General features: G+C 43.0%; 1 protein-coding gene across 1 annotated transcript in view; it reads left to right on the top strand.

Moving 5' to 3' along the window:
- LOC134945093 (putative methyltransferase DDB_G0268948) overlaps positions 1-27209 on the top strand; it is a 182106-nt gene that overhangs the window by 128835 nt on the left and 26062 nt on the right. The window contains exon 5 of the mRNA XM_063934151.1: positions 1836-1936. Within this exon, the coding sequence (XP_063790221.1) occupies positions 1836-1936 (101 nt within the window). The remainder of the gene's footprint in view (positions 1-1835; positions 1937-27209) is intronic.

The raw sequence follows: 27209 nt of genomic DNA, 5'->3' as shown, positions 1-27209 counted from the left end.
ATTTCTCAGTTCATTGAGTTCCTGGAAGCAGGTTCCAGCTTCTCATTTTTGGGATTTAGGCCTGGGATTGAGTTAGTCTCATTGGCTAGTGGGTTCCAATAACATATTTTAATATCAATTGTGGTCCAGAGTCATCCCCACTTGTTGGTCTACTTTGGTCTTTGCGCAGAAGTCCTTTTAAGCCTCATAGGTTTCAGTACTCATCATCAGTTCATCTTAAGGGTCCTGCCTCACCCAAAACTGTGACAGTCTTGATTTTAGATTTTAAATTTTTTTATGTTTTCATATGCTCGTTTAAAAACACTATGGGGGCTAATTCCAAGTGGGAAACAGATGCTGTTGTATCTGTCTCTTTTGCGTTACTCCTCATTCCTTGTCCACCACTTCAATACCAGATTGTGGGATTGTTTTCTTTCTTATTTCTTGTACTAATAAGTAAATCAAATGAATAAAACAAATCATGTTAAACAACACTAAACTGGTCCTTATGGAGTCCAGACATGATTAGCAGTCCTGGAGGCCTGTCTTTAACTAATTAATCCAGAGAGATTTGTTCTAATTGATTAGATTGGTTACTGTAGATTGTGAAAAAGACTGGTTATTTGCGTCTAGACATTACTTTGGTTCAAAATTAAATGTATTGTATTATCAATGATAAAATGTATCAATGAACCTCATTGTTGAAGTCCACTTAGTCTTGAGTTTCTTTTCAGAATGAGGCTACTATAAATTGGAAACTGGAACTATATTTAAACTTGAATTATATATTTGCATTATACCACTGGTCTGTGCATACAGGCATCATGCTACCACTGTGCAAAATGTACCAGCAGTCTCTGTATTCAGCATAAAAGTCCTGAATATAACGAAGGCAGGGCAGTCCATTATATCTATATAAATTAAAGGCATGCCTTGTGTTTTAATAAGTAGAGTATACGTCCCAGAGTCCACATTTCCTTTACTGTTTCCTCAATTCTATTCTGTTTTTTTATGCACCATTCTACATCCAAGTCTCTTTATAGGATGAAATAAGTAAACTACCCTATTGATAATAATACATATTGCTAATTTTCCTACTACTTGTTTAGGAGATGACCGTAGCAGCCATTTGACAGCAAATACTGAAATCGCAAGAAGGATGGGCACATAATTAACACTTTTTAATTATTTTCATGTTTCTATCATAACGTTGTAAAATGTGTGTTTTATATTTTGTGTCTACCTTTACTTTATTAAAGACCTAATTTTGTCTTTCTTCATTCATGATGTGGTTTGAGTTGATTAAGGGAAAACTCATTATATATCTAAAAAAATATACAGCCTTTCTGTATCCAGAATTTTTGTGGAGTTCACATGGTAGCTGAGACATTGAGCTAGTCTTTGTACTGGGGGCATGGCTGCTAGAGAGTTAACTAAGCCCCGTCATGAAGATTTATAATATGCCACAAAGAGAGGGGGCATTGTGGCAGCATTGTGGGGGCTATGGTTATACTTCTCCTGCATACAGTACTCCTTACCCAGATACTTTATACTCAAACCAAACCCCCTTGGTACCCATCCGCGCTAATATGTGCTCTTCAATATACTGTATAATGTAAAAGCTATTTCATTGAATTAGCAAATATTTTGCAATTTATATATTTTTTTAATTGAATAATTAATCATTTTGGACTTTAGATGTATGTGTTGCTTTTCTAAACCATATTGTTCTTTGTTTTTTTTGGTAAGTTTAATACTCCAAAGTATAATGAAATGTGCAAATTAATAGAAACTTTCCTAAACAAGATTCACATATTTTGGGGAAAAAAAAACAACTAAAAAAACATTCTTTTCAGGTGCAAGATTTCCTGCAACAATATGAACATGAAAAAGTTCAGCATGTCCGAACAAGTTACAAGGAAATATTTGAGGTTATTCCCTATAAAGACAAAAAAAGGTTTGTTAAAAGTTCATGAAAACATTGGTGACACATTTTTATATATTTGGTCGATAATACAGTACTGGAAAGTAATACATAATTACTTAATACATAATAATACAGTACTATGAAAGACAACAAGGGTGACAGAAAGGGTACTGGCTGGACAGACAGAAATTACTTATGGCTTCCCTCGCCACAAGACTCGGGGTCACCCCTTTAACCACAGGTTTGATAAAGGCTTCGTCCTGGGAAATAGATTCTTAGTTGCCCCCCAAAAGCAGAGAGTCTCTGGAGACTTGGGGAGAGGGCAGCCCATAAAGGTTTTATCCAAACCCCACACCAATGCAAACAGCAACCTTATGCACCTGTTAACAGTAGCTCATAGGGGGAGCTAGGAAAATAAAAATACATTAAACACTTGTGGTAGTTTGCATCATACACCATTAGGAAAAGTGAGACTATATAGTGTGAAGACAACTTCTGGATGAACAATGCTACCGTATTTTGATTAGTGATGAGCGGGTTCGGTTCCTCGGAATCCGAACACCCCCGAACTTCACCCTTTTTACACGGGTCCGAGGCATACTCGGATTCTCCTGTATGGCTCGGTTAACCAGAGCGCGCCCGAACGTCATCATCCCGCTGTCGGATTCTCGCGAGATTCGGATTCTATATAAGGAGCCGCTCGTCGCCGCCATTTTTCACTCGTGCATTGGAAATGATAGTGAGAGGACGTGGCTGGCGTCCTCTCACTTTGTTTCAGGGGGCTGCAGTGCAAATATCTTTATTCTGGGGACCAGCAGTATTATATAGGAGGAGTACAGTGCAGAGTTTTGCTGACCAGTGACCACCAGTATACGTTGTCTGCCTGAAAAACGCTCCATATCTGTGCTCAGTGTGCTGCATATATCTGTGCTCACACTGCTTTATTGTGGGGACTGGGGACCAGCAGTATTATATAGGAGGAGTACAGTGCAGAGTTTTGCTGACCAGTGACCACCAGTATACGTTGTCTGCCTGAAAACGCTCCATATCTGTGAACAGTGTGCTGCATATATCTGTGCTCACACTGCTTTATTGTGGGGACTGGGGACCAGCAGTATTATATAGGAGGAGTACAGTGCAGAGTTTTGCTGACCAGTGACCACCAGTATTCGTTGTCTGCCTGAAAAATGCTCCATATCTGTGCTCAGTGTGCTGCATATATCTGTGCTCACACTGCTTTATTGTGGGGACTGGGGACCAGCAGTATTATATAGGAGGAGTACAGTGCAGAGTTTTGCTGACCAGTGACCACCAGTATACGTTGTCTGCCTGAAAAACGCTCCATATCTGTGCTCAGTGTGCTGCATATATCTGTGCTCACACTGCTTTATTGTGGGGACTGGGGAGCAGCAGTATTATATAGGAGGAGTACAGTGCAGAGTTTTGCTGACCAGTGACCACCACCAGTATACGTTGTCTGCCTGAAAAACGCTCCATATCTGTGCTCAGTGTGCTGCATATATCTGTGCTCACACTGCTTTATTGTGGGGACTGGGGACCAGCAGTATTATATAGGAGGAGTACAGTGCAGAGTTTTGCTGACCAGTGACCACCAGTATACGTTGTCTGCCTGAAAAACGCTCCATATCTGTGCTCAGTGTGCTGCATATATCTGTGCTCACACTGCTTTGTGGGGACTGGGGACCAGCAGTATTATATAGGAGGAGTACAGTGCAGAGTTTTGCTGACCAGTGACCACCAGTATTATACGTTCTCTGCCTGAAAAGCGCTCCATATCTGTGCTGCATTGTAGTATATAGTAGGAGTACAGTGCATAATTTTGCTGACCACCAGTATATAATATATACAGTAGGAGTACGGTACAGAAGGCCACTGCTCTACCTACATCTGTGTTGTCAAGTATACTATCCATCCATACCTGTGGTGCATTTCAGTTTTGCACAGTTTGCTGACCACCAGTATATAATATATAGCAGTACGGTACAGTAGGCCACTGCTCTACCTACCTCTGTGTCGTCAAGTATACTTTCCATCCATACCTGTGGCGCATTTCAGTTTTGCACAGTTTGCTGACCACCAGTATATAATATATAGCAGTACGGTACAGTAGGCCACTGCTCTACCTACCTCTGTGTTGTCAAGTATACTATCCATCCATACCTGTGGTGCATTTCAGTTTTGCACAGTTTGCTGACCACCAGTATATAATATATAGCAGTACGGTACAGTAGGCCACTGCTCTACCTACCTCTGTGTCGTCAAGTATACTATCCATCCATACCTGTGGTGCATTTCAGTTTTGCACAGTTTGCTGACCACCAGTATATAATATATAGCAGTACGGTACAGTAGGCCACTGCTCTACCTACCTCTGTGTCGTCAAGTATACTAGCTTAGTCACACAGCGACCTTGGTGCGCCTCTTTTTTTCTTTGCATCATGTGCTGTTTGGGGACAATTTTTTTGAAGTGCCATCCTGTCTAACACTGCAGTGCCACTCCTAGATGGGCCAGGTGTTCGTGTCATCCACTTGTGTCGCTTAGCTTAGTCACACAGCGACCTTGGTGCGCCTCTTTTTTTCTTTGCATCATGTGCTGTTTGGGGACTATTTTTTTGAAGTGCCATCCTGTCTGACACTGCAGTGCCACTCCTAGATGGGCCAGGTGTTTGTGTCGGCCACTTGTGTCGCTTATCTTAGTCACAGAGCGACCTTGGTGCGCCTCTTTTTTTCTTTGCATCATGTGCTGTTTGGGGACAATTTTTTTGAAGTGCCATCCTGTCTGACACTGCAGTGCCACTCCTAGATGGGCCAGGTGTTCGTGTCGGCCACTTGTGTCGCTTAGCTTAGTCACACAGCGACCTTGGTGCGACTCTTTTTTTTTCTTTGCATCATGTGCTGTTTGGGGACTATTTTTTTGAAGTGCCATCCTGCCTGACACTGCAGTGCCACTCCTAGATGGGCCAGGTGTTCGTGTCAGCCACTTGTGTCACTTAGCTTAGTCACACAGCGACCTTGGTGCGCCTCTTTTTTTCTTTGCATCATGTGCTGTTTGGGGACTATTTTTTTGAAGTGCCATCCTGCCTGACACTGCAGTGCCACTCCTAGATGGGCCAGGTGTTTGTGACGGCCACTTGTGTCGCTTAGCTTAGCCATCCAGCGACCTTGGTGCAAATTTTAGGACTAAAAATAATATTGTGAGGTGTGAGGTGTTCAGAATAGACTGGAAATGAGTGGAAATTATGGTTATTGTGGTTAATAATACTATGGGATCAAAATGACCCCCAAATTCTATGATTTAAGCTGTTTTTTAGGGTTTTTTGAAAAAAACACCCGAATCCAAAACACACCCGAATCCGACAAAAAATTTTCGGTGAGGTTTTGCCAAAACACGGCCGCGGAACCGAATCCAAAACCAAAACACAAAACCCGAAAAATGTCCGGTGCACATCACTAATTTCTATATGTCAACTACACAGGAAGAGTGTGTAAACTTTACATATTTACAATCATAGGGCCTTATTCAGGCTTGATAGCAAACCAAAAAAGCAGACTAATGTGCAAATCTATTTAGCACTTCAGGTGGGACAAATGTAACATGTGCAAAAGGAATTTACATTTTGGAGGGGTGTGTTCAAACTATAAATTGCACTATAAAAATAAAGCAGCCGATATTTACCATGCACAGAAACAATATAACCCACCCAAATCTAACTTTCTCTGTACATGTTACATCTGCCCCACCTGCAGTGCAACATGGTTTTGTCCATTAGTGTGCTATTTTATTTGCTCTACAAACCTGAATAACCCCCATAATGCATTATGTGCAAAATTGTCTATTATCCATTATGATAGTTAATGATGACATTTTTGCATCTCTGTGCTGTTAACAAACAAGATTCAATTAATGTGATTAACATATAGTTAGAGTATGTATTATAAATGTAAAAAACAAAAAACAAACCAAACAAAATGAGAGTCTCCTGAATCCTAAAAAATTATGATATAACATTGCATATAAGAAGGCGAAGATCAGATTCACTAAAAAATTAGTGGAGGAGAGAAGGCTGGTGGCCAGGGAGCACAGATCAGGGGAGATGACCTAGGGGGATCAATGATGTTGCTGCGCTGCCTCAGCCTGCAAGTCATATAGTATGACAGCAATGGCAGTGCAGCTAACAATGGATAGCCAGCTGCTGACAGAGTGGGGAAAGCGCCTCTCCAGCCAGAAGCCTTCCTGCATTGCTTACCAAATCGTGTCGGCCCTATATACTAGAGATGTGCACTTGAAATTTTTCGGGTTTTGTGTTTTGGTTTTGGGTTCGGTTCCGCGGCCGTGTTTTGGGTTCGACCGCGTTTTGGCAAAACCTCACCGAATTTTTTTTGTCGGATTCGGGTGTGTTTTGGATTCGGGTGTTTTTTTCAAAAAACACTAAAAAACAGCTTAAATCATAGAATTTGGGGGTCATTTTGATCCCAAAGTATTATTAACCTCAAAAACCATAATTTCCACTCATTTTCAGTCTATTCTGAATACCTCACACCTCACAATATTATTTTTAGTCCTAAAATTTGCATCAAGGTCGCTGGATGACTAAGCTAAGCGACCCTAGTGGCCGACACAAACACCGGGCCCATCTAGGAGTGGCAATGCAGTGTCACGCAGGATGGCCCTTCCAAAAAACACTCCCCAAACAGCACATGACGCAAAGAAAAAAAGAGGCGCAATGAGGTAGCTGTGTGAGTAAGATAAGCGACCCTAGTGGCCGACACAAACACCGGGCCCATCTAGGAGTGGCACTGCAGTGTCACGCAGGATGGCCCTTCCAAAAAACACTCCCCAAACAGCACATGACGCAAAGAAGAAAAACAGAGGCGCAATGAGGTAGCTGTGTGAGTAAGATAAGCGACCCTAGTGGCCGACACAAACACCTGGCCCATCTAGGAGTGGCACTGCAGTGTCACGCAGGATGGCCCTTCCAAAAAACACTCCCCAAACAGCACATGACGCAAATAAAAATGAAAGAAAAAAGAGGTGCAAGATGGAATTGTCCTTCGGCCCTCCCACCCACCCTTATGTTGTATAAACAGGACATGCACACTTTAACCAACCCATCATTTCAGTGACAGGGTCTGCCACACGACTGTGACTGAAATGACGGGTTGGTTTGGACCCCCACCGAAAAAGAAGCAATTAATCTCTCCTTGCACAAACTGGCTCTACAGAGGCAAGATGTCCACCTCATCATCATCCTCCGATATATCACCGTGTACATCCCGCTCCTCACAGATTATCAATTCGTCCCCACTGGAATCCACCATCTCAGCTCCCTGTGTACTTTGTGGAGGCAATTGCTGCTGGTCAATGTCTCCACGGAGGAATTGATTATAATTCATTTTAATGAACATCATCTTCTTTGTGCAAGGGCCTCCAAATTGCCTCTTTTTCCTGCCAGTATAAGTACGGACTGTCTGACGTGCCTACTTGGATGCGGTCACTCATATAATCCTCCACCATTCTTTCAATGGGGAGAGAATCATATGCAGTGACAGTAGACGACATGTCCGTAATCGTTGTCAGGTCCTTCAGTCCGGACCAGATGTCAGCATCAGCAGTCGCTCCAGACTGCCCTGCATCACCGCCAGCGGGTGGGCTCGGAATTCTGAGCCTTTTCCTCGCACCCCCAGTTGCGGGAGAATGTGAAGGAGGAGATGTTGACAGGTCGCGTTCCGCTTGACTTGACAATTTTGTCACCAGCAGGTCTTTGAACCCCAGCAGACTTGTGTCTGCCGGAAAGAGAGATCCAAGGTAGGTTTTAAATCTAGGATCGAGCACGGTGGCCAAAATGTAGTGCTCTGATTTCAACAGATTGACCACCCGTGAATCCTTGTTAAGCAAATTAAGGGCTCCATCCACAAGTCCCACATGCCTAGCGGAATCGCTCCCTTTTAGCTCCTCCTTCAATGCCTCCAGCTTCTTCTGCAAAAGCCTGATGAGGGGAATGACCTGACTCAGGCTGGCAGTGTCTGAACTGACTTCACGTGTGGCAAGTTCAAAAGGTTGCAGAACCTTGCACAACGTTGAAATCATTCTCCACTGCGCTTGAGACAGGTACATTCCACCTCCTATATCGTGCTCAATTGTATAGGCTTGAATGGCCTTTTGCTGCTCCTCCAACCTCTGAAGCATATAGAGGGTTGAATTCCACCTCGTTACCACTTCTTGCTTCAGATGATGGCAGGGCAGGTTCAGGCGTTTTTGGTGGTGCTCCAGTCTTCTGTACGTGGTGCCTGTACGCCGAAAGTGTCCCGCAATTCTTCTGGCCACCGACAGCATCTCTTGCACGCCCCTCTCGTTTTTTAAAAAATTCTGCGCCACCAAATTCAAGGTATGTGCAAAACATGGGACGTGCTGGAATTTGCCCATATTTAATGCACACACAATATTGCTGGCGTTGTCCGATGCCACAAATCCACAGGAGAGTCCAATTGGGGTAAGCCATTCCGCGATGATCTTACTCAGTTGCCGTAAGAGGTTTTCAGCTGTGTGCGTATTCTGGAAACCGGTGATACAAAGCGTAGCCTGCCTAGGAAAGAGTTGGCGTTTGCGAGATGCTGCTACTGGTGCCGCCGCTGCTGTTCTTGCGGCGGGAGTCCATACATCTACCCAGTGGGCTGTCACAGTCATATAGTCCTGACCCTGCCCTGCTCCACTTGTCCACATGTCCGTGGTTAAGTGGACATTGGGTACAACTGCATTTTTTAGGACACTGGTGAGTCTTTTTCTGACGTCCGTGTACATTCTCGGTATCGCCTGCCTAGAGAAGTGGAACCTAGATGGTATTTGGTAACGGGGGCACACTACCTCAAGAAATTGTCTAGTTCCCTGTGAACTAACGGCGGATACCGGACGCACGTCTAACACCAACATAGTTGTCAAGGCCTCAGTTATCCGCTTTGCAACAGGATGACTGCTGTGATATTTCATCTTCCTCGCAAAGGACTGTTGGACAGTCAATTGCTTGGTGGAAGTAGTAAAAGTGGGCTTACGACTTCCCCTCTGGGATGACCATCGACTCCCAGCAGCAACAACAGCAGCGCCAGCAGCAGTAGGCGTTACACGCAAGGATGCATCGGAGGAATCCCAGGCAGGAGAGGACTCGTCAGAATTGCCAGTGACATGGCCTGCAGGACTATTGGCATTCCTGGGGAAGGAGGAAATTGACACTGAGGGAGTTGGTGGGGTGGTTTGCGTGAGCTTGGTTACAAGAGGAAGGGATTTACTGGTCAGTGGACTGCTTCCGCTGTCGCCCAAAGTTTTTGAACTTGTCACTGACTTATTATGAATGCGCTGCAGGTGACGTATAAGGGAGGATGTTCCGAGGTGGTTAACGTCCTTACCCCTACTTATTACAGCTTGACAAAGGCAACACACGGCTTGACAAATGTTGTCCGCATTTCTGGTGAAATACTTCCACACCAAAGAGCTGATTTTTTTGGTATTTTCACCAGGCATGTCAACGGCCCTATTCCTCCCACGGACAACAGGTGTCTCCCCGGGTGCCTGACTTAAACAAACCACCTCACCATCAGAATCCTCCTTGTCAATTTCCTCCCCAGCGCCAGCAACACCCATATCCTCCTCATCCTGGTGTACTTCAACACTGACATCTTCAATCTGACTATCAGGAACTGGACTGCGGGTGCTCCTTCCAGCACTTGCAGGGGGCGTGCAAATGGTGGAAGGCGCATGCTCTTCACGTCCAGTGTTGGGAAGGTCAGGCATCGCAACCGACACAATTGGACTCTCCTTGTGGATTTGGGATTTGGAAGAACGCACAGTTCTTTGCGGTGCTTTTGCCAGCTTGAGTCTTTTCATTTTTCTAGCGAGAGGCTGAGTGCTTCCATCCTCATGTGAAGCTGAACCACTAGCCATGAACATAGGCCAGGGCCTCAGCCGTTCCTTGCCACTCCGTGTGGTAAATGGCATATTGGCAAGTTTACGCTTCTCCTCCGACAATTTTATTTTAGATTTTGGAGTCCTTTTTTTACTGATATTTGGTGTTTTGGATTTTACATGCTCTGTACTATGACATTGGGCATCGGCCTTGGCAGACGACGTTGCTGGCATTTCATCGTCTTGGCCATGACTAGTGGCAGCAGCTTCAGCACGAGGTGGAAGTGGATCTTGATCTTTCCCTAATTTTGGAACCTCAACATTTTTGTTCTCCATATTTTAATAGGCACAACTAAAAGGCACCTCAGGTAAACAATGGAGATGGATGGATACTAGTATACTTATGGATGGACGAGCGACTGCCGACACAGAGGTAGCTACAGCCGTGGACTACCGTACTGTGTCTGCTGCTAATATAGACTGGATGATAATGAGATGAAATTTATATATATATATATAATATCACTAGTACTGCAGCCGGACAGGTATATATATTTATTATGTAATGACTGATGACGGACCTGCTGGACGTCAGCTCAGCAGCACCGCAGACTGCTACAGTAAGCTACTATAGTAGTATGTATCAAGAAGAAAGAAAAAAAAAACCACGGGTAGGTGGTATACAATTATGGATGGACCAGCGACTGCCGACACAGAGGTAGCTACAGCCGTGGACTACCATACTGTGTCTGCTGCTAATATAGACTGGATGATAATGAGATGAAATTAATATATATATATATATATATATATATATATATATATATATATATCAATAGTACTGCAGCCGGACAGGTATATATATTTATTATGTAATGACTGATGACGGACCTGCTGGACACTGTCAGCTCAGCAGCACCGCAGACTGCTACAGTAAGCTACTATAGTAGTATGTATCAAGAAGAAAGAAAAAAATAAAAAACCACGGGTAGGTGGTATACAATTATGGATGGACCAGCGACTGCCGACACAGAGGTAGCTACAGCCGTGGACTACCGTACTGTGTCTGCTGCTAATATAGACTGGATGATAATGAGATGAAATTAATATATATATATATATATATATATATATATATATAATATCACTAGTACTGCAGCCGGACAGGTATATATATTTATTATGTAATGACTGATGACGGACCTGCTGGACACTGTCAGCTCAGCAGCACCGCAGACTGCTACAGTAAGCTACTATAGTAGTATGTATCAAGAAGAAAGAAAAAAAAAACCACGGGTAGGTGGTATACAATTATGGATGGACCAGCGACTGCCGACACAGAGGTAGCTACATCCATGGACTACCGTACTGTGTCTGCTGCTAATATAGACTGGATGATAATGAGATGAAATTAATATATATATATATATATATATATATAATATCACTAGTACTGCAGCCGGACAGGTATATATATTTATTATGTAATGACTGATGACGGACCTGCTGGACACTGTCAGCTCAGCAGCACCGCAGACTGCTACAGTAAGCTACTATAGTAGTATGTATCAAGAAGAAAGAAAAGAAAAAAAAACACGGGTAGGTGGTATACAATTATGGATGGACCAGCGACTGCCGACACAGAGGTAGCTACAGCCGTGGACTACCGTACTGTGTCTGCTGCTAATATAGACTGGATGATAATGAGATGAAATTATATATATATATATATATATATATATATATATATAATATCACTAGTACTGCAGCCGGACAGGTATATATATTTATTATGTAATGACTGATGACGGACCTGCTGGACACTGTCAGCTCAGCAGCACCGCAGACTGCTACAGTAAGCTACTGTAGTAGTATGTATCAAGAAGAAAGAGAAAAAAAAAACACGGGTAGGTGGTATACATATACAATTATATATATATTATATACAATTATATATATATATATATATATATATATATTAAACTGGTGGTGATTAATTAAACTGGTGGTCAGGTCACTGGTCACACTATCAGCAACTTGCAAGTAGTACTCCTAAGCAGACAATCACAATATATATTATACTGGTGGTCAGTGTGGTCACAATGGCAGTGTGGCACTCTGGCAGCAAAAGTGTGCACTGTACGTTATATGTACTCCTGAGTCCTGCTCTCAGACTCTAACTGCTCCCCACTGTCAGTGTCTCCCCCACAAGTCAGATATACATTATACAGTCACACTATCTATCTATCACTTCAGCAAGTAGTAGTACTCCTCCTAATGCTCCCCAAAATTACTAAAGTAAATAATACTGTGTCTCTCTCTACTCTAGTAGTCTCACTCTCTATAAACGGAGAGGACGCCAGCCACGTCCTCTCCCTATGAATCTCAATGCACGTGTGAAAATGGCGGCGACGCGCGGCTCCTTATATAGAATCCGAGTGTCGCGATAGAATCCGAGCCTCGCGAGAATCCGACAGCGGGATGATGACGTTCGGGCGCGCTCGGGTTAACCGAGCAAGGCGGGAAGATCCGAGTCGCTCGGCCCCGTGTAAAAAAAACTGAAGTTCGGGCGGGTTCGGATTCCGAGGAACCGAACCCGCTCATCTCTACTATATACATGCACAATTAAACAAAGCAGATATCCAACTCTAAATCTGACCCAAAAGGGTTATTCCAATGAAAAAAAAAATAATTGTAATAGATATTCTACAGTAAAATAATCAGTAAAGCGTGACATATCAACTTCATCCGTGAACTCACAAGTAATCAATGGATGGGGGAAAAAGAACCTGAATGCAAGATTAATGATAAATTAATGTGTAATGTGCTCTCACATTTGATAAAGGATCAAGTATAACTCAGGATCACCATTCAAGTTATATCATTCCTATATTTTAAAACAAGTTTGGGCCATGAGCTATACAGTATAACCTCTATTCCACCTAAATGTTTATTAACTTGAATTGTTTTGTGTCTCTAATACAGTATTTAAATTACAAAAAGTTGCAGAACATCTTTCATTAAAGCTTTAGTGATTGTAGAATTCTATGGGAAATCAATTTATCCTTATAAACATTTACATAATCTATAAACATTTGCATTAGTAAGTTCAGTTACTTCATTACAGTTAATGTCCACAGACAGAGAGGTATGGTACAATCTATACATGGAGCATAGCCTCATTGCAGCTACAATATAAAAACAACAGTAGTGTGTATTCTGGCGCAAAAGTTGTCAGCCCAATCTAAATCCTCTCTAGATCCGCCCAAAATAACAGATCACAAGCAATAGTCTAGAACATACAATATTAGGATAAATCAAAGGCGATAACAATAAAGTAAATATACGTCACTTGTATGATAGGAAGTCCTTTTCAAAAAGCCATTCTCTTTGATCGTCTCACAAATTCCAGATAATGTACATATGGAAAAGAAACAAATACACAAGCATGGGTGGTATTGCTTGACACAAATCGATAAAAACCCGTGAGTATCCAGGAAATGGAACCCTATTGTGCCAAACCGATACTTGATAGACGATGAGAATAGTAACTCGCCACCACTCCACAGTATACATGGACGTACCAAAACTCACATATAAAGGAGCAAGACCAGGTGTATAAAGGTATCTTTGACACTGTATATACACCTTGAAAAAGACCCAAGTTGGTCGAAACGCCGTTGGTGCTACCAGACAGTGAGTTTTTATTTTATTTTTATCTTTATTTTTGACACTCTGTCCTTTTCATGGGATACCATTTCAGAAGTATGTTCAACATGCCACAGTACTGGTGTAAGTCCGGATTGCACCAGTTTTTGTCTCTTTTTTCATCTGACCTGCATGTTAATAAACACACTGGAGAGTGGAATTTTTATAGAAAAGTGCCAGACTGCTTTTTTATGGATTTTGTACGCATATGAGCGAATAAATTTGTTGGACTTTTTGATGTTGTGTTTGATCCTGGCTTAAAGAAACCTTGATACATGGGATCAGTTCTCTCTAGAAGTGAGTGGGATACGCTATCCAGAGCAGTTCTCTTTCTGCTATTACATCACGCAGGGTGCAGTGTCAAAGAAACCTTTATAAACCTGGTCTTGCTCCTTTATATGTGAGTTTCGGTATGTCCACGTATACTGTGGAGTGGTGGCGAGTTACTATTCTCGTCCTCTATCAAGTATCGGTTTGGCACAATAGGGTTCCATTTCCTGGATACTCACGGGTTTTCATCAATTTGTGTCAAGCAATACCACCCATGTTTGTGTATTTGTTTCTTTTCCATATGTACATTATCTGGAATTTGTGAGACGATCAAAGAGAATGGCTTTTTGAAAAGGACTTCCTATCATACAAGTGATGTATATTTACTTTATTGTTATCGCCTTTGATCTATCCTCATATTGTATGTTCTTGATCATTGTAGCTACACTCTGATGCCTGCCACAGTACCACAGCTCTGAGAGTGAACAACTAAATGCACAACGTAAATGATACCCCTTTCAGACATACAACCTGGGAATTTCCCTGCTCAGTCCCAGGTTTTTCATTTCTGAAAAATCCCGGGTTCTTACTGGGACCCCCATTCACACTAAACCTGAGACCTGGGAAACTCCTGGGTTGACCCCTTTCAGATATAAGCCTGGTTAGCCCTGGCAGCCAGGGCAGACCAGGCTACTCTCATGTCTCAACCACACACACACACACACACACACACACACGTCACACTCGTACATGTCTTTCACATACACGTCTTAAATATACACGTCACACTCAAACACACACATACATATAATATACACACATGCCAAATTCATACATATACATACATACATACATACATACACACACACACACACACACACACACACACACACACACACACACACACACACACAAACACACACACTCACCACAACAGGCTGCCTCTCTGTTTTTAGGCTGTGCCGGCTGCTTCTACTACTGACTGCAGCAGACTACAGCAGCCGGAACACCCCCCCCTCATTCACTGCAGCCCCCTCCAGGCAGCCCTGCCCCATCTAGTTGGTCCAGCACCAATCAAAGGCATTTGGGTGTGAGCCAGGAGCAAATTCCCGGTTTGCACCTTTCAGACCTAAACCAGGTTGTCTCCCCGGGACTTAAGTCCCGGGTAGACAACCCGGGGCTTAAGTCCCGGGAAAAACTCAGGTCAACTGCAGGATTGGGGCCTTTCAGACATGCCAAAATCCCAGGTTGATACATGTTCACGTGCAAAAAACCGGGAATTTGAAGGATGTCTGAAAGGGGTATCACTGACTTTGCCACAATGCATTTGCAGTTGCATCATGGTACTGTATGTCCTGGTACAAAATTGCTCCTGTTTTTACCAAAAACAGAAGCAATTTTGTACCAGGAAAAACCATGATGCAACTGAATGGGGTCAACTATATATATTTTTTAACAAGCAGGGTACACACTGTCTTCTTTAGTGTGTAGCCCACAAATGCTGGATTTCATACTTACACCATAATTTCTAACTCTCTGATAACCTCAGAAGAAAAGGTATAAATGGAATTTCTAGCACTCACTTATGGCCTTTCTAATAAATTGAACTTTTTATGCAATAAAAAAGTATGTATATGGTATTACATCATCCATTTATAAAAGCATATTTAAAATAGTGCATATATATCTCACTAATGCTGGTATAGTAGGTCACAAACATAAATGGACATAACCTAACATGTAACTAAAATTGAAATCCCTTCTGTGGTAGTGCGTTAGGTGGGGGGATACACACTAAACCAAATTACCCTGTTTTAGTTCAAAAGCACCTTATAATCAGTGTCCCAAAACAGTGACGAATTCTTCACAATCCAGTGTGATGGTCACAAAGTTTGTGAATAGTACAATGTTCTTATTTGTATTTTCTTGGTAGTATATTTCTCACCACCATAAGAGGTCCAGATTTGGATGATATTCCAAGAGTAATTGGAGCAAGAGATGTTTGCTGGCAAACCTCCAGGGCGCATGAGCTGCAGAGCATCAACATTCTCCTCACTGCGCAATTAATGTGTTTCACCTATACAAGGCTTCCTCAGGATGACAAGTATATTCTCCTGTTCCTTTTATGCTTACCGCAAGTCTCCATTTTGATGGTATCACTTCCAACCTCTCTTTGGTGGGTACTGACTGGCTTAAGTATGTCATTTCCATACTTACTTGCAGGCACAATGCCACCCTTGTTGCAGTTGGCTTCGGTGCATCATTTTCGCCTTTCGGCATATCACTTCTGCACTTCAATGCATCACTTCTGCCATTACTGTGTTCTCCTTTCCACCTTTCATGCTGTCCATGTTTTTCAACTGCAGTGTATCACTTCTGCCTTCACTGTGAGTGATTCCTCTGAGTGCAGTTTCCCTTTTTGTGCACTGTAATAAATGTTAGAACGTCAGGGTGCAAAATTTTAATAGTAGTTTATATAATGGATAAATGAATAAATGGAATGTTTTATTTACAGTCGTATTGTTGGTCTTCTGTTAGTCTGACAGTTTCATTAATAGGGATTATATACAGGATAAAAATATACAAAATAAGAATTTTAGGACATTAAGACTACTGAGTGAGAGAAATATAGCAAACAAATACAATAATAATAATAATAATAATAATAAAAAATACAAATAGGAAGGGATGACCACCAAGAAAAACTAAATACCTCTGCAAGGACTTTGATGCAGAGAATATAAGAACAAATCAATAATACATGTGATGAAATTGAGGACGGAGAGGAATATCTTGATGCTTTTTTAGACCTGTTTCACAAAAACAAGATATCGACATTAGGAACCACTCAAAAACACACTCAAAATGCACAAGGCATAAAAAGAATAGGAAGAAGGGAAATAAACTTCTCTAGTACAAGTGTGGAAAGTGAGGAATAATTAAGGTCAGAACAAAAGGAGACAGAAAGGAAAAAGTGCAGCCAAGAAAGAGATGAGAAGAGTATATTCAACCTAATCAATCACCCACACAGTATTCCTGAAATTAATGTTCTAAAGAAAGGGCTATAATTTGCCCCACCAATAAAATCAACAGATTCAATACCTTTATAGACTTGCAAAAAATCTCCCTAAAGAAGTTTTTCAGAAGACAAGAAAATAGAATATTAAAAGAGACATCTAGGAAAGATAATTTCAGATATATAGGTCAAAAAGAAAAATCAACATACTACCTCCAACATCTAAAGGGACATCTGCTCAAAACATTTCAAAAGTCAGTTGGGGATGATATATCCAACATGCCAGACAACTTTCAAAAGAAACAGATATGGAATCTAACCAAAGCAAAAAAAAGAAAAGATCTGGGGAAAAACAATAGGATCATAATAAAACCAACTAACAAAGGAGGAGCATTGTCATCATGAACTTAAAAGCATACATCAAAGAGCAGAAAATTTACTACAAGATAAAGACACTCACCAAACACTGAAAGAGGAGCCAACTGAAACCTATATGAAAGAATTGATAAAAATTCTGAAGGAATTAGTGGAGACAGAAATCTTAATGAAAAAAAAAATATATATATATATATACAGTATATATATCCTAGATGCCCAAAGATACCAGTATTGTACCATTTGCCGAAGATTCACAAAGACCATGTCGATCCCCCAGGAAGGCCGATAGTGACTGTAATTGAATTGCTAACCTCAAATCTCTCAATTTACAATGATCGATTTTTGCAATCCATGGTTATACGACAACAGGGCCATTTGAAAGACACCAGACATTTTCTAAATCTTCTACAAAATATAGAGTGGAAAGATACATATCTTATGGCCACATGCAATATAAACTCCCGTGTATACTGTACATCATGAAAAGGGAAGCAGAAACATCAGGAAAATCCGAGAGGAAGAGTTAGATTTAGACATGCAACAAAACAAATACATATTGGAAAGAAAACAGTTCATTCTAACACACAATTACTTTTGCTTTGGAGAGCAATTCTTCATCCAGAAAAATGGAACATCCTAAGCTAACCTGTTCCTCTCCAGTGGGAGAAAAAGAAGATATGGACTGCTAATGAATACCAAAAAAATCTAATAGTCTGGGCCCGCTATATTGATGATGTTATAATAATATGGGATGGAGAAAAGAGAAAGCTGGAAGAATTTATACTGTATATCAATGAGCATTCTGACAACCTTGAATTTACAAGCAAAATTAGCAAATCCACAATCAACTTTCTTGAACTATATTTATATGAAACAATAAAATTGAAACAAAAAAGTAGAATGCAAAAGTTAACTGGACACCAAAAGCAACCATCATCAGAAATCTATAGCTAATATCCCAAGGGCCAACTAAGATGCATCAGAAGGGGACTAGGAAAAACAGTCAAAGATCCTTATAGATCAATTTGAAGATAAACATTATGAACAGAAACTACAGGAAGAAAAAGAAAAATGACAAAACATAGACAGACCCTTCTTCAAAACAGAGAAATAACAAAAAAAGATGTGGACCTCATTTTTCTGACAGGCTGCTCTGGACAAAACAAACTTATAGAAAATCTTTGAAAAAACATTGGCACATCCTTATGGCGGATAAAGAAATTACATTTATTCTACCAAAGATCCCAAGGATTGTTTACATAAATGCTCCAACAATTAGGAAAAGTCTGGTAAAAAGTAATCTGAAGAAAAAATGAAGAAAATGGAACATGGTTAAAAGATAAAATACCAGGCTTCTACGGTCGTGTAGTGCCTGCTAGAAGACTATTACAGAAACCACAAAACCAATAAAATCAATTATATTATAGATCACAAAGAAAACATGCCATTCCAAAGGAATCATTTACCTTTTATGGTGTCCATGCTGCTACCAATACATTGGCAAACCCATACACAAACTACATATACAAATTAATAAACACCTACATAATATAAAAAAAAGGAAAAGAAAATCATAGGGTACCAAGGCACTTCAGAGAAATGCACAACAGCGATCCGTCAAAATTACTATTCGTATGTTTGAAACAACTGAAACTTCCCTGGAGAGAAGGACATCTAAATGATCACCTACTCAAAGAAGAAACTAAAATAATTTCCGACCTAAGCACACTGCACTCTTAACATCGATTTTAAATTGCTACCATTTCTTAAAACATGATACTCATTCCCACTAAGATATATTAGAAATATTTTCCATAGTCATTATAAATGCAAACTATGGTGTCTTGTCTCTTTCTCCTGTCATGTTTATGTCTACAGTATTTTTATTATTAATACATTTTATTATTATTTTATTTGTTTGCTAAATTTCTCTCACCAACCACTAATAATGTCAGATTTTTATCTTGTATATTTTTATCTTGTATATAATTCCTATTGATGAAACCATCAGACTAACAGATAATCACCAATATGAATGTAACATTAGAACATTCCATTTATTCATTTATCCATTATTTCAACTACTTTTCAAATTTTGCAACCCAATGTTCCAATATTACAGTGCCTAAAAAGGGAAACTGCACTTAGAGTAATCGCCCACAGTAAAGATGGAAGTGATACACCGCAGCCGAAAAACATGGACAGCATAAAAGGCAGAGAGGAGAAAACAGTAAGGGTGAAATTGACTTGAAGAACGGCGGAAGTGATGTGCTGAAAGGCAAAAGTAACGCACCAAGGCCAACTACAACAAGTGCGGATGTGGCATCGCACCCACAAGTAAGGGCGGAAAATACATACTGAAGTCAGCCGGTACCCACCAAAGAGAAGGCTGAAGTGACGCCATCAAATCGGAGACCGGCGGGGGGCTTAAAAGGAACAGGAGGAGAATACACTCGCCATCCTGAGGAAGCCTTGTATAGGTGAAACACATTAATCGTGCAGTGAGGAGAACGCTGATGCTCTGCAGCTCAAGCGCCCTGGAGGTTTACCAGCGAACACCTCTTTTCTCTGACGTCCTAGTGGATGCTGGGTACTCCGTAAGGACCATGGGAAATAGACGGGCTCCGCAGGAGACTGGGCACTCTAAAAGAAAGATTAGGTACTATCTGGTGTGCACTGGCTCCTCCCTCTATGCCCCTCCTCCAGACCTCAGTTAGAATCTGTGCCCGGCTCGAGCTGGTTGCACACTAGGGGCTCTCCTGAGCTTCTAGTAAAGAAAGTATTTGTTAGGTTTTTTATTTTCAGTGAGATCTGCTGGCAACAGACTCACTGCTACGAGGGACTTAGGGGAGAGAAGCGAACCTACCTGCTTGCAGCTAGCTTGGGCTTCTAGGCTACTTGACACCATTAGCTCCAGAGGGATCGAACACAGGCCCAGCCTCGGTCGTCCGGTCCCGGAGCCGTGCTGCCGTCCCCCTTGCAGAGCCAGAAGCAAGAAGAACATCCTGGATATCGGCGGCTGAAGACTCCGGTCTTCATTAAGGTAGCGCACAGCACTGCAGCTGTGCGCCATTGCTCCCTATGCACACCACATACTCCGGTCACTGATGGGTGCAGGGCGCTGGGGGGGGGGGGCGCCCTGGGCTGCAATTAGAGTACCTTACATTGGCAAACAGCACATAATATAGTCTAAAAAACTATATATGTGCAAAAATCCCCTGCCATAATATTAATATAAGAGCGGGAGAAGTCCGCCGTGAAGGGGGCGGGGCTATCTCCCTCAGCACACTGGCGCCATTTTCTCTTCACAGCTCCACTGGAAGACAGCTCCCCAGGCTCTCCCCTGCAGTTTCCAGGCTCAAAGAAAAAATAGAGGGGGGGCACTAAATTTAGGCGCAAACTGTACATGTAAAGCAGCTATAGGGAAAAATCACTTTGTGTTAGTGTAAATCCCTGTTTATATAGCGCTGTGGTGTGTGCTGGCATACTCTCTCTCTGTCTCCCCAAAGGACTTTGTGGGGTCCTGTCCTCAGTCAGAGCATTCCCTGTGTGTGCGCGGTGTGTCGGTTCGGCTGTGTCGACATGTTTGATGAGGTGGCTTATGTGGAGGCGGATCAGGTGCCGATAAGTGTGATGTCACCCCCTGCGGGGTCGACACCTGAGTGGATGGATATGTGAAAGGTATTAACCGACAGTGTCAACTCCTTACATAAAAGGTTCGATGACGCAGCTTTGGGACAGCCGGCATCTCAGCCCGCGCCTGCCCAGGCATCTCAGAGGCCGTCAGGGGCTCAAAAACGCCCGCTACCTCAGATGGCTGACACAGATGTCGACACGGAGTCTGACTCCAGTGTCGACGAGGATGAGTCAAATATACAATCCACTAGGGCCATCCGATGTATGATTACGGCAATGAAAAATGTGTTGCACATTTCTGACATTAACCCGGTTACCACAAAAAAGGGTATTATGTTTGGGGAGAAAAAGCAGCCAGTGACTTTTCCCCCATCTGATGAGTTAAACGAATTGTGTGAAGAAGCGTGGGGTTCCCCAGATAAGAAACTAGTAATTTCTAAGCGGTTACTAATGGCGTACCCTTTCCCGCCAACGGATAGGTTACGCTGGGAGACATCCCCTAAGGTGGACAAAGCGCTCACACGCTTATCAAAAAAGGTGGCACTGCCGTCTCAGGATACGGCCGCCTTAAAGGAGCCTGCAGATAGAAAGCAGGAGGCTATCCTGAAGTCTGTGTATACACACTCAGGTACTATACTGAGACCTGCTATTGCTTCAGCATGGATGTGTAGTGCTGCAGCAGCATGGTCTGATTCCCTATCAGATAACATTGATTCCCTTAACAGGGACACTATTTTGCTAACTATAGAGTATATTAAAGACGTAGTCTTATATATGAGAGATGCACAGAGGGACATTTGCCGGCTGGCATCTAGAATTAATGCAATATCCATTTCTGCCAGAAGAGTATTATGGACTCGGCAGTGGACAGGTGATGCTGATTCTAAAAGGCACATGGAAGTTTTGCCTTATAAGGGTGAGGAATTGTTTGGGGACGGTCTCTCGGACCTCGTGTCCACAGCAACAGCTGGGAAGTCGACCTTTTTACCTCAGGTCCCCTCACAGCCTAAGAAAGCACCGTATTATCAAGTACAGTCCTTTCGGCCTCAGATAGGCAAGCGGGTCAGAGGCACGTCCTTTCTGCCCAGAGGCAGGGGTAGAGGGAAAAAGCTGCACCAGACAGCCAGTTCCCAGGAACAAATATCCTCCCCTGCTTCCACTAAGTCCACCGCATGACGCTGGGGCTCCACAGGTGGAGCCAGGTGCGGTAGGGGCCCGTCTCCGGAACTTCAGCGACCAGTGGGTTCGCTCACGGGTGGATCTCTGGGTTCTACAGGTATCTCAGGGATACAAGTGAAGTTCGAGACGTCTCCCCCTCGCCGTTACCTCAAATCAGCCTTGCCTGCTACTCCCAAGGAAAGGGAGGTAGTACTGGCGGCAATTCACAAGCTGTACCTCCAGCAGGTGATAATCAAAGTTCCTCTCCTTCAACAGGGACGAGGTTACTATTCCACAATGTTTGTGTTACCGAAACCAGACGGTTCGGTGAGACCCATTCTAAATTTGAAATCCTTGAACACTTATATAAGGAAGTTCAAGTTCAAAATAGAATCGCTCAGGGCGGTTATTGCAAGCCTGGAAGAGGGGGATATTATGGTGTCACTGGACATCATGGATGCTTACCTACATGTCCCCATTTACCCACCTCACCAGGAGTACCTCAAGGTTGTGGTACAGAACTGCCATTACCAATTCCAGACGTTGCCGTTTGGTCTGTCCACGGCACCGAGGGTGTGTTCCAAGGTAATGGCCAAAATGATGATACTCCTTCGAAAGAAGGGAGTTATAATTATCCCGTACTTGGACGATCTCCTTATAAAGGCGAGGTCCAAGGAGCAGTCGTTGATCGGAGTAGCACTATCTCAGGAAGTGCTACAACAGCACGGCTGGATTCTGAATATCCCAAAGTCGCAGCTGGTTACTACGACGTGTCTGCTGATATTGGGCATGTTTCTGGACACAGAACAGTAGAAGGTGTTTCTCCCGGAGGAGAAGGCCAAGGAGTTGTCATCTCTGGTCAGAGACCTCCTGCAACCAAAACAGGTGTCGGTGCATCATTGCACGCGAATCCTGGAAAAGATGGTAGCTTCTTTCGGAGCAATTCCCTTCGGCAGGTTCCTTGCAAGGAACTTTCAGTGGGACCTGTTAGACAAGTGAGGATCGCATCTTCAGATGCATCGGCTGATCAACCTGTCCCCGGGGGCCAGGGTGTCTCTGCTGTGGTGGCTGCAGAGTGCTCATCTTCTCGAGGGCCGCAGATTCGGCATTCAGGACTGGGTCCTGGTGACCACGGATGCAAGCCTCCGAGGTTGGGGAGCAGTCACTCAGGGATGAAACTTCCAAGTACAATGGTCGAGTCAGGAGACTTCCCTACACATAAATATTCTGGACCTAAGGGCCATTTACAATGCACTAAGGCAAGCAGAACCCCTGCTTCAAAACCAGCCGGTGCTGATTCAGTCAGACAACATCACGGCGGTCGCCCATGTAAACCGACAAGGCGGCACAAGAAGCAGGATGGCGTTGGCAGAAGCCACAAGGATTCTCCGATGGGCGGAGTATCACGTGCTAACATTGTCAGCAGTGTTCATTCCGGGTGTGGAAAACTAGGAAGCAGACTTCCTCAGCAGGCACGACCTCCACCCGGGAGAGTGGGGACTTCATCCAGAAGTCTTCACGCAGATTGTGAACCGTTGGGAACGGCCACAGATGGACATGATGGCGTCCCGCCTCAACAAAAGCTAAAATAGTATTGCGCCAGGTCAAGAGACCCTCAGGCGATAGCTGTGGACGCACTAGTGACACCGTGGGTGTACCAGTCGGTTTATGTGTTCCCTCCTCTTCCTCTCATACCCAAGGTACTGAGGATAGTAAGTAAGAGAGGAGTAAGAACTATACTCGTAGTTCTGGATTGGCCAAGAAGAACTTGGTACCCGGAACTACAAGAAAGGATCTCGGAGGACCCATGGCCTCTGTCTCTCAGACAGGACCTGTTACTGCAGGGGCCCTGTCTGTTCCAAGACTTACCGCGGCTGCGTTTGAAGGCTTGGCGGTTGAACGCCGGATCCTACCGGAAAAGGGCGTTCCAGATGAAGTGATTCCTACGCTGTTCAAGGCTAGGAAAGACGCTGCCTGAAGTTCAGACGTTGTTAAGGGAGTGCTGCATATTCAGCCCCCTTTTTTGTGCCTCCAGTGGCACCTTGGGATCTCAACGTAGTGTTGGATTTCCTAAAATCACATTGTTTTGAGCCACTTCAGAACGTGGAGTTGAAGTATCTCACGTGGAAAGTGGTCATATATATATTTGGCCTTGGCTTCGGCTAGGCATGTGTCAGAATTGGCGGCTTTGTCGTGTGAAAGCCCTTATCTGATCTTCCATAGGGACAGGGCGGAATTGAGGACTCGTCCCCAATTTCTCCCTAAGGTGGTATCAGCGTTTCATTTGAACCAACCTATTGTGGTGCCTGCGGCTACTCGGGATTTGGAGGCTTCCAAGTTGCTGGATGTAGTCCGGGCCCTGAAAATCTATGTTTCCAGGATGGCTAGAGTCAGAAAATACTGACTCGCTGTTCTCCTGCATGCACCCAACAAGCTGGGTGCTCCTGCTTCTAAGCAGACTCTTGCTCGCTGGATCTGTAGCACGATTCACCTTGCACATTCTGCGGCTGGACTGCCGCATCCTAAATCAGTAAAAGCCCATTCAACGAGGAAGGGGGCTCTTCTTGGGCGGCTGCCCAAGGGGTCTCGGCATTACAACTTTGCCGAGCTGCTACCTGGTCGGGGTCAAACACGTTTGCAAAATTCTACAAGTTTGATACCCTGGCTGAGGAGGACCTTGAGTTTGCTCATTCGGTGCTGCAGAGTCATCCGCACTCTCCCGCCCGTTTGGGAGCTTTGGTATAATCCCCATGGTCCTTACGGAGTACCCAGCATCCACTAGGACGTCAGAGAAAATAAGAATTTACTCACCGGTAATTCTATTTCTCGTAGTCCGTAGTGGATGCTGGGAGCCCGTCCCAAGTGCGGATTGTCTGCAATACTTGTATATAGTTATTGCTTAACTAAAGGGTTATTGTTATGAGCCATCTGTTCAGTGAGGCTCAGTTGTTATTCATACTGTTAACTGGGTATGGTTATCACAAGTTGTACAGTGTGATTGGTGTGGCTGGTATGAGTCTTACCCTGGATTCCAAATCCTTTCCTTGTAGTGTCAGCTCTTCCGGGCACAGTTATCCTAACTGAGGTCTGGAGGAGGGGCATAGAGGGAGGAGCCAGTGCACACCAGATAGTACCTAATCTTTCTTTTAGAGTGCCCAGTCTCCTGCAGAGCCCGTCTATTCCCCATGGTCCTTATGGAGTACCCAGCATCCACTACGGACTACGAGAAATAGAATTACTGGTGAGTAAATTCTTATTATTCCAATTACTCTTGGATTATCAACCAAATCTGGACTGCTTGTGGTGGTGAGTAATATACTACCAAGAAACGTGGAACTTTGTACTATTCACGAACTTTGTGACCATCAAACTGGATTGTGAAGAATTCATCACTATTTTTGGACATCTAATATAAGGTGCTTTTGAACTAAAACAGGGTGCTGTGCTTTAGTGTGTATCCCTACACCTACTGCACTACCACAAAAGGGATTTTAATTTTGGTTACATGTTAGTTTATGTCCATTTATGTTTGTGATCTTGTATTCCAGTATTAGTGAGATATATATGCACTATATTACATATACTTTTACAATTTAACGATGCATTTGTACTACTAAACCATATACATACTTTTTATTGCATAAAGAGTTCAATTTATTAGAAAGGCCCTAAGTTAGGGCTTTGGAAATTCCATTTATACAGCTGGAAAAAAAGAGAGGTGGGTTCCTGCTTTTCTCCTCATTGACAGCTACTTTCAGTGTGTAGCGCAGCCTTCACCAGTTAACCTCTCACCAGAAGAAAAGGTGGCATTCCCATTACCTAGTGGGATGGGTGCGACAGGAAGCATAATGCTGTGATTTGCAGATCCATGGTGAGGTGGCAGGACCAATATAACATACAGTCAGAGCTGCAACTAGACTTTTTGGTCCCCCGTGCCAAAGAGAGAATTGGCGCCCCTCCCCCCTCATTTTTCCAATAGGGACATAAGGCGCATGCCTTGTGGGGAAGGGGCATGACAAGATTGATCCCAGAGGAAGCCTATGCTATGATGCTCTTTCCCAAATTTTAAATATATTATAATATATAATATAACATATTATATTATATATAAATAATAAACAAACAATTATAGACCACTGCAAGAAAATGGATTTGAACACAAATCCTCTTTATACCACATTCATGCACTTAACTTTAGAGCTCGTTGTTATTCAGTTACAATACCCTATATTAAATACCACATTTCAATTTACTGCCATACCCAGGATTCAAAACTATAACCTGTTGAATTCTAATCAAACACTCTACTCATTGAGCTGTTTGATCTTGCCTAAAAAATATGAACACTATATGAACACTAATATGAAGCTACTGGTACTTTGTAAAAAAATAATCAGCATTGCAATTGAGCAGATCTATGCAGTTTGCAGCAACACATCTTGGGGTAAATTTACTAAGATGGGAGTTCTATTTAAGATGGGATGTTGCCCATAGCAATCAATCAGATTCTCCTTCTCATTTATCTAGCACCTTCCAGAAGATAATACCTGGAATCTGATTGGTTGCTATGGGCAACATCCCATCTTAAATAGAACTCCCCATCTTAGTAAATTTACCCCCTAGTTTCTTGCAGCCACACACTACATAGAGCTGCTCAGCCGCAATGCTGATCACCCCTTCACAAAGTACAAGTTAAGCTTTAAATAGTTACAATTATCTAGCTTAGAATTATCTAACTTTCTATGCAAGGGTAGATAACTCAATGAGTAGATTATCTGATTGCAATGCCACAGGCAATGGGTTTGAATCCCGGTATGTCAGCATATTGAAATGTAATAAATGACATTGCGACTGAATAACAAAGAAATCTCAAGTTGAGTTCATGAATGTTGTTAAGGTATTAGCGACAGAAGGGGTCAAGGCAGGAGACAGGGGCGGTCAGGAGACGCTGGGCTTCAAAAAGGGGGTGAGCTGCAAGTGAAAGTAATTAAAACAGATAATTGACAAGTGCCGGCAACAGCGCCCCCTACCCTGCAGTGCTATGTGCGGTGCCCCTTCCAGACACACCTACTTACGGCCCTGCATACAGTAGAATAACATCATTTTGGCCCACCCCCTCTTTAGAGACCCACAATTTGCTACATTACGCCTCAGGGGTGTGTGGTCTAATGAAACAAAGTGCTTAACCTACACCCATCATTATTCAGCTGCATCTCCCCTCC

The sequence above is a fragment of the Pseudophryne corroboree genome, chromosome 7 (genome assembly GCF_028390025.1).
Source record: "Pseudophryne corroboree isolate aPseCor3 chromosome 7, aPseCor3.hap2, whole genome shotgun sequence".
Taxonomy (NCBI): domain Eukaryota; kingdom Metazoa; phylum Chordata; class Amphibia; order Anura; family Myobatrachidae; genus Pseudophryne; species Pseudophryne corroboree.
The sequence above is the reverse complement of the archived record's forward strand: the minus strand, read 5'-3'. Positions and strand labels throughout refer to the sequence as shown.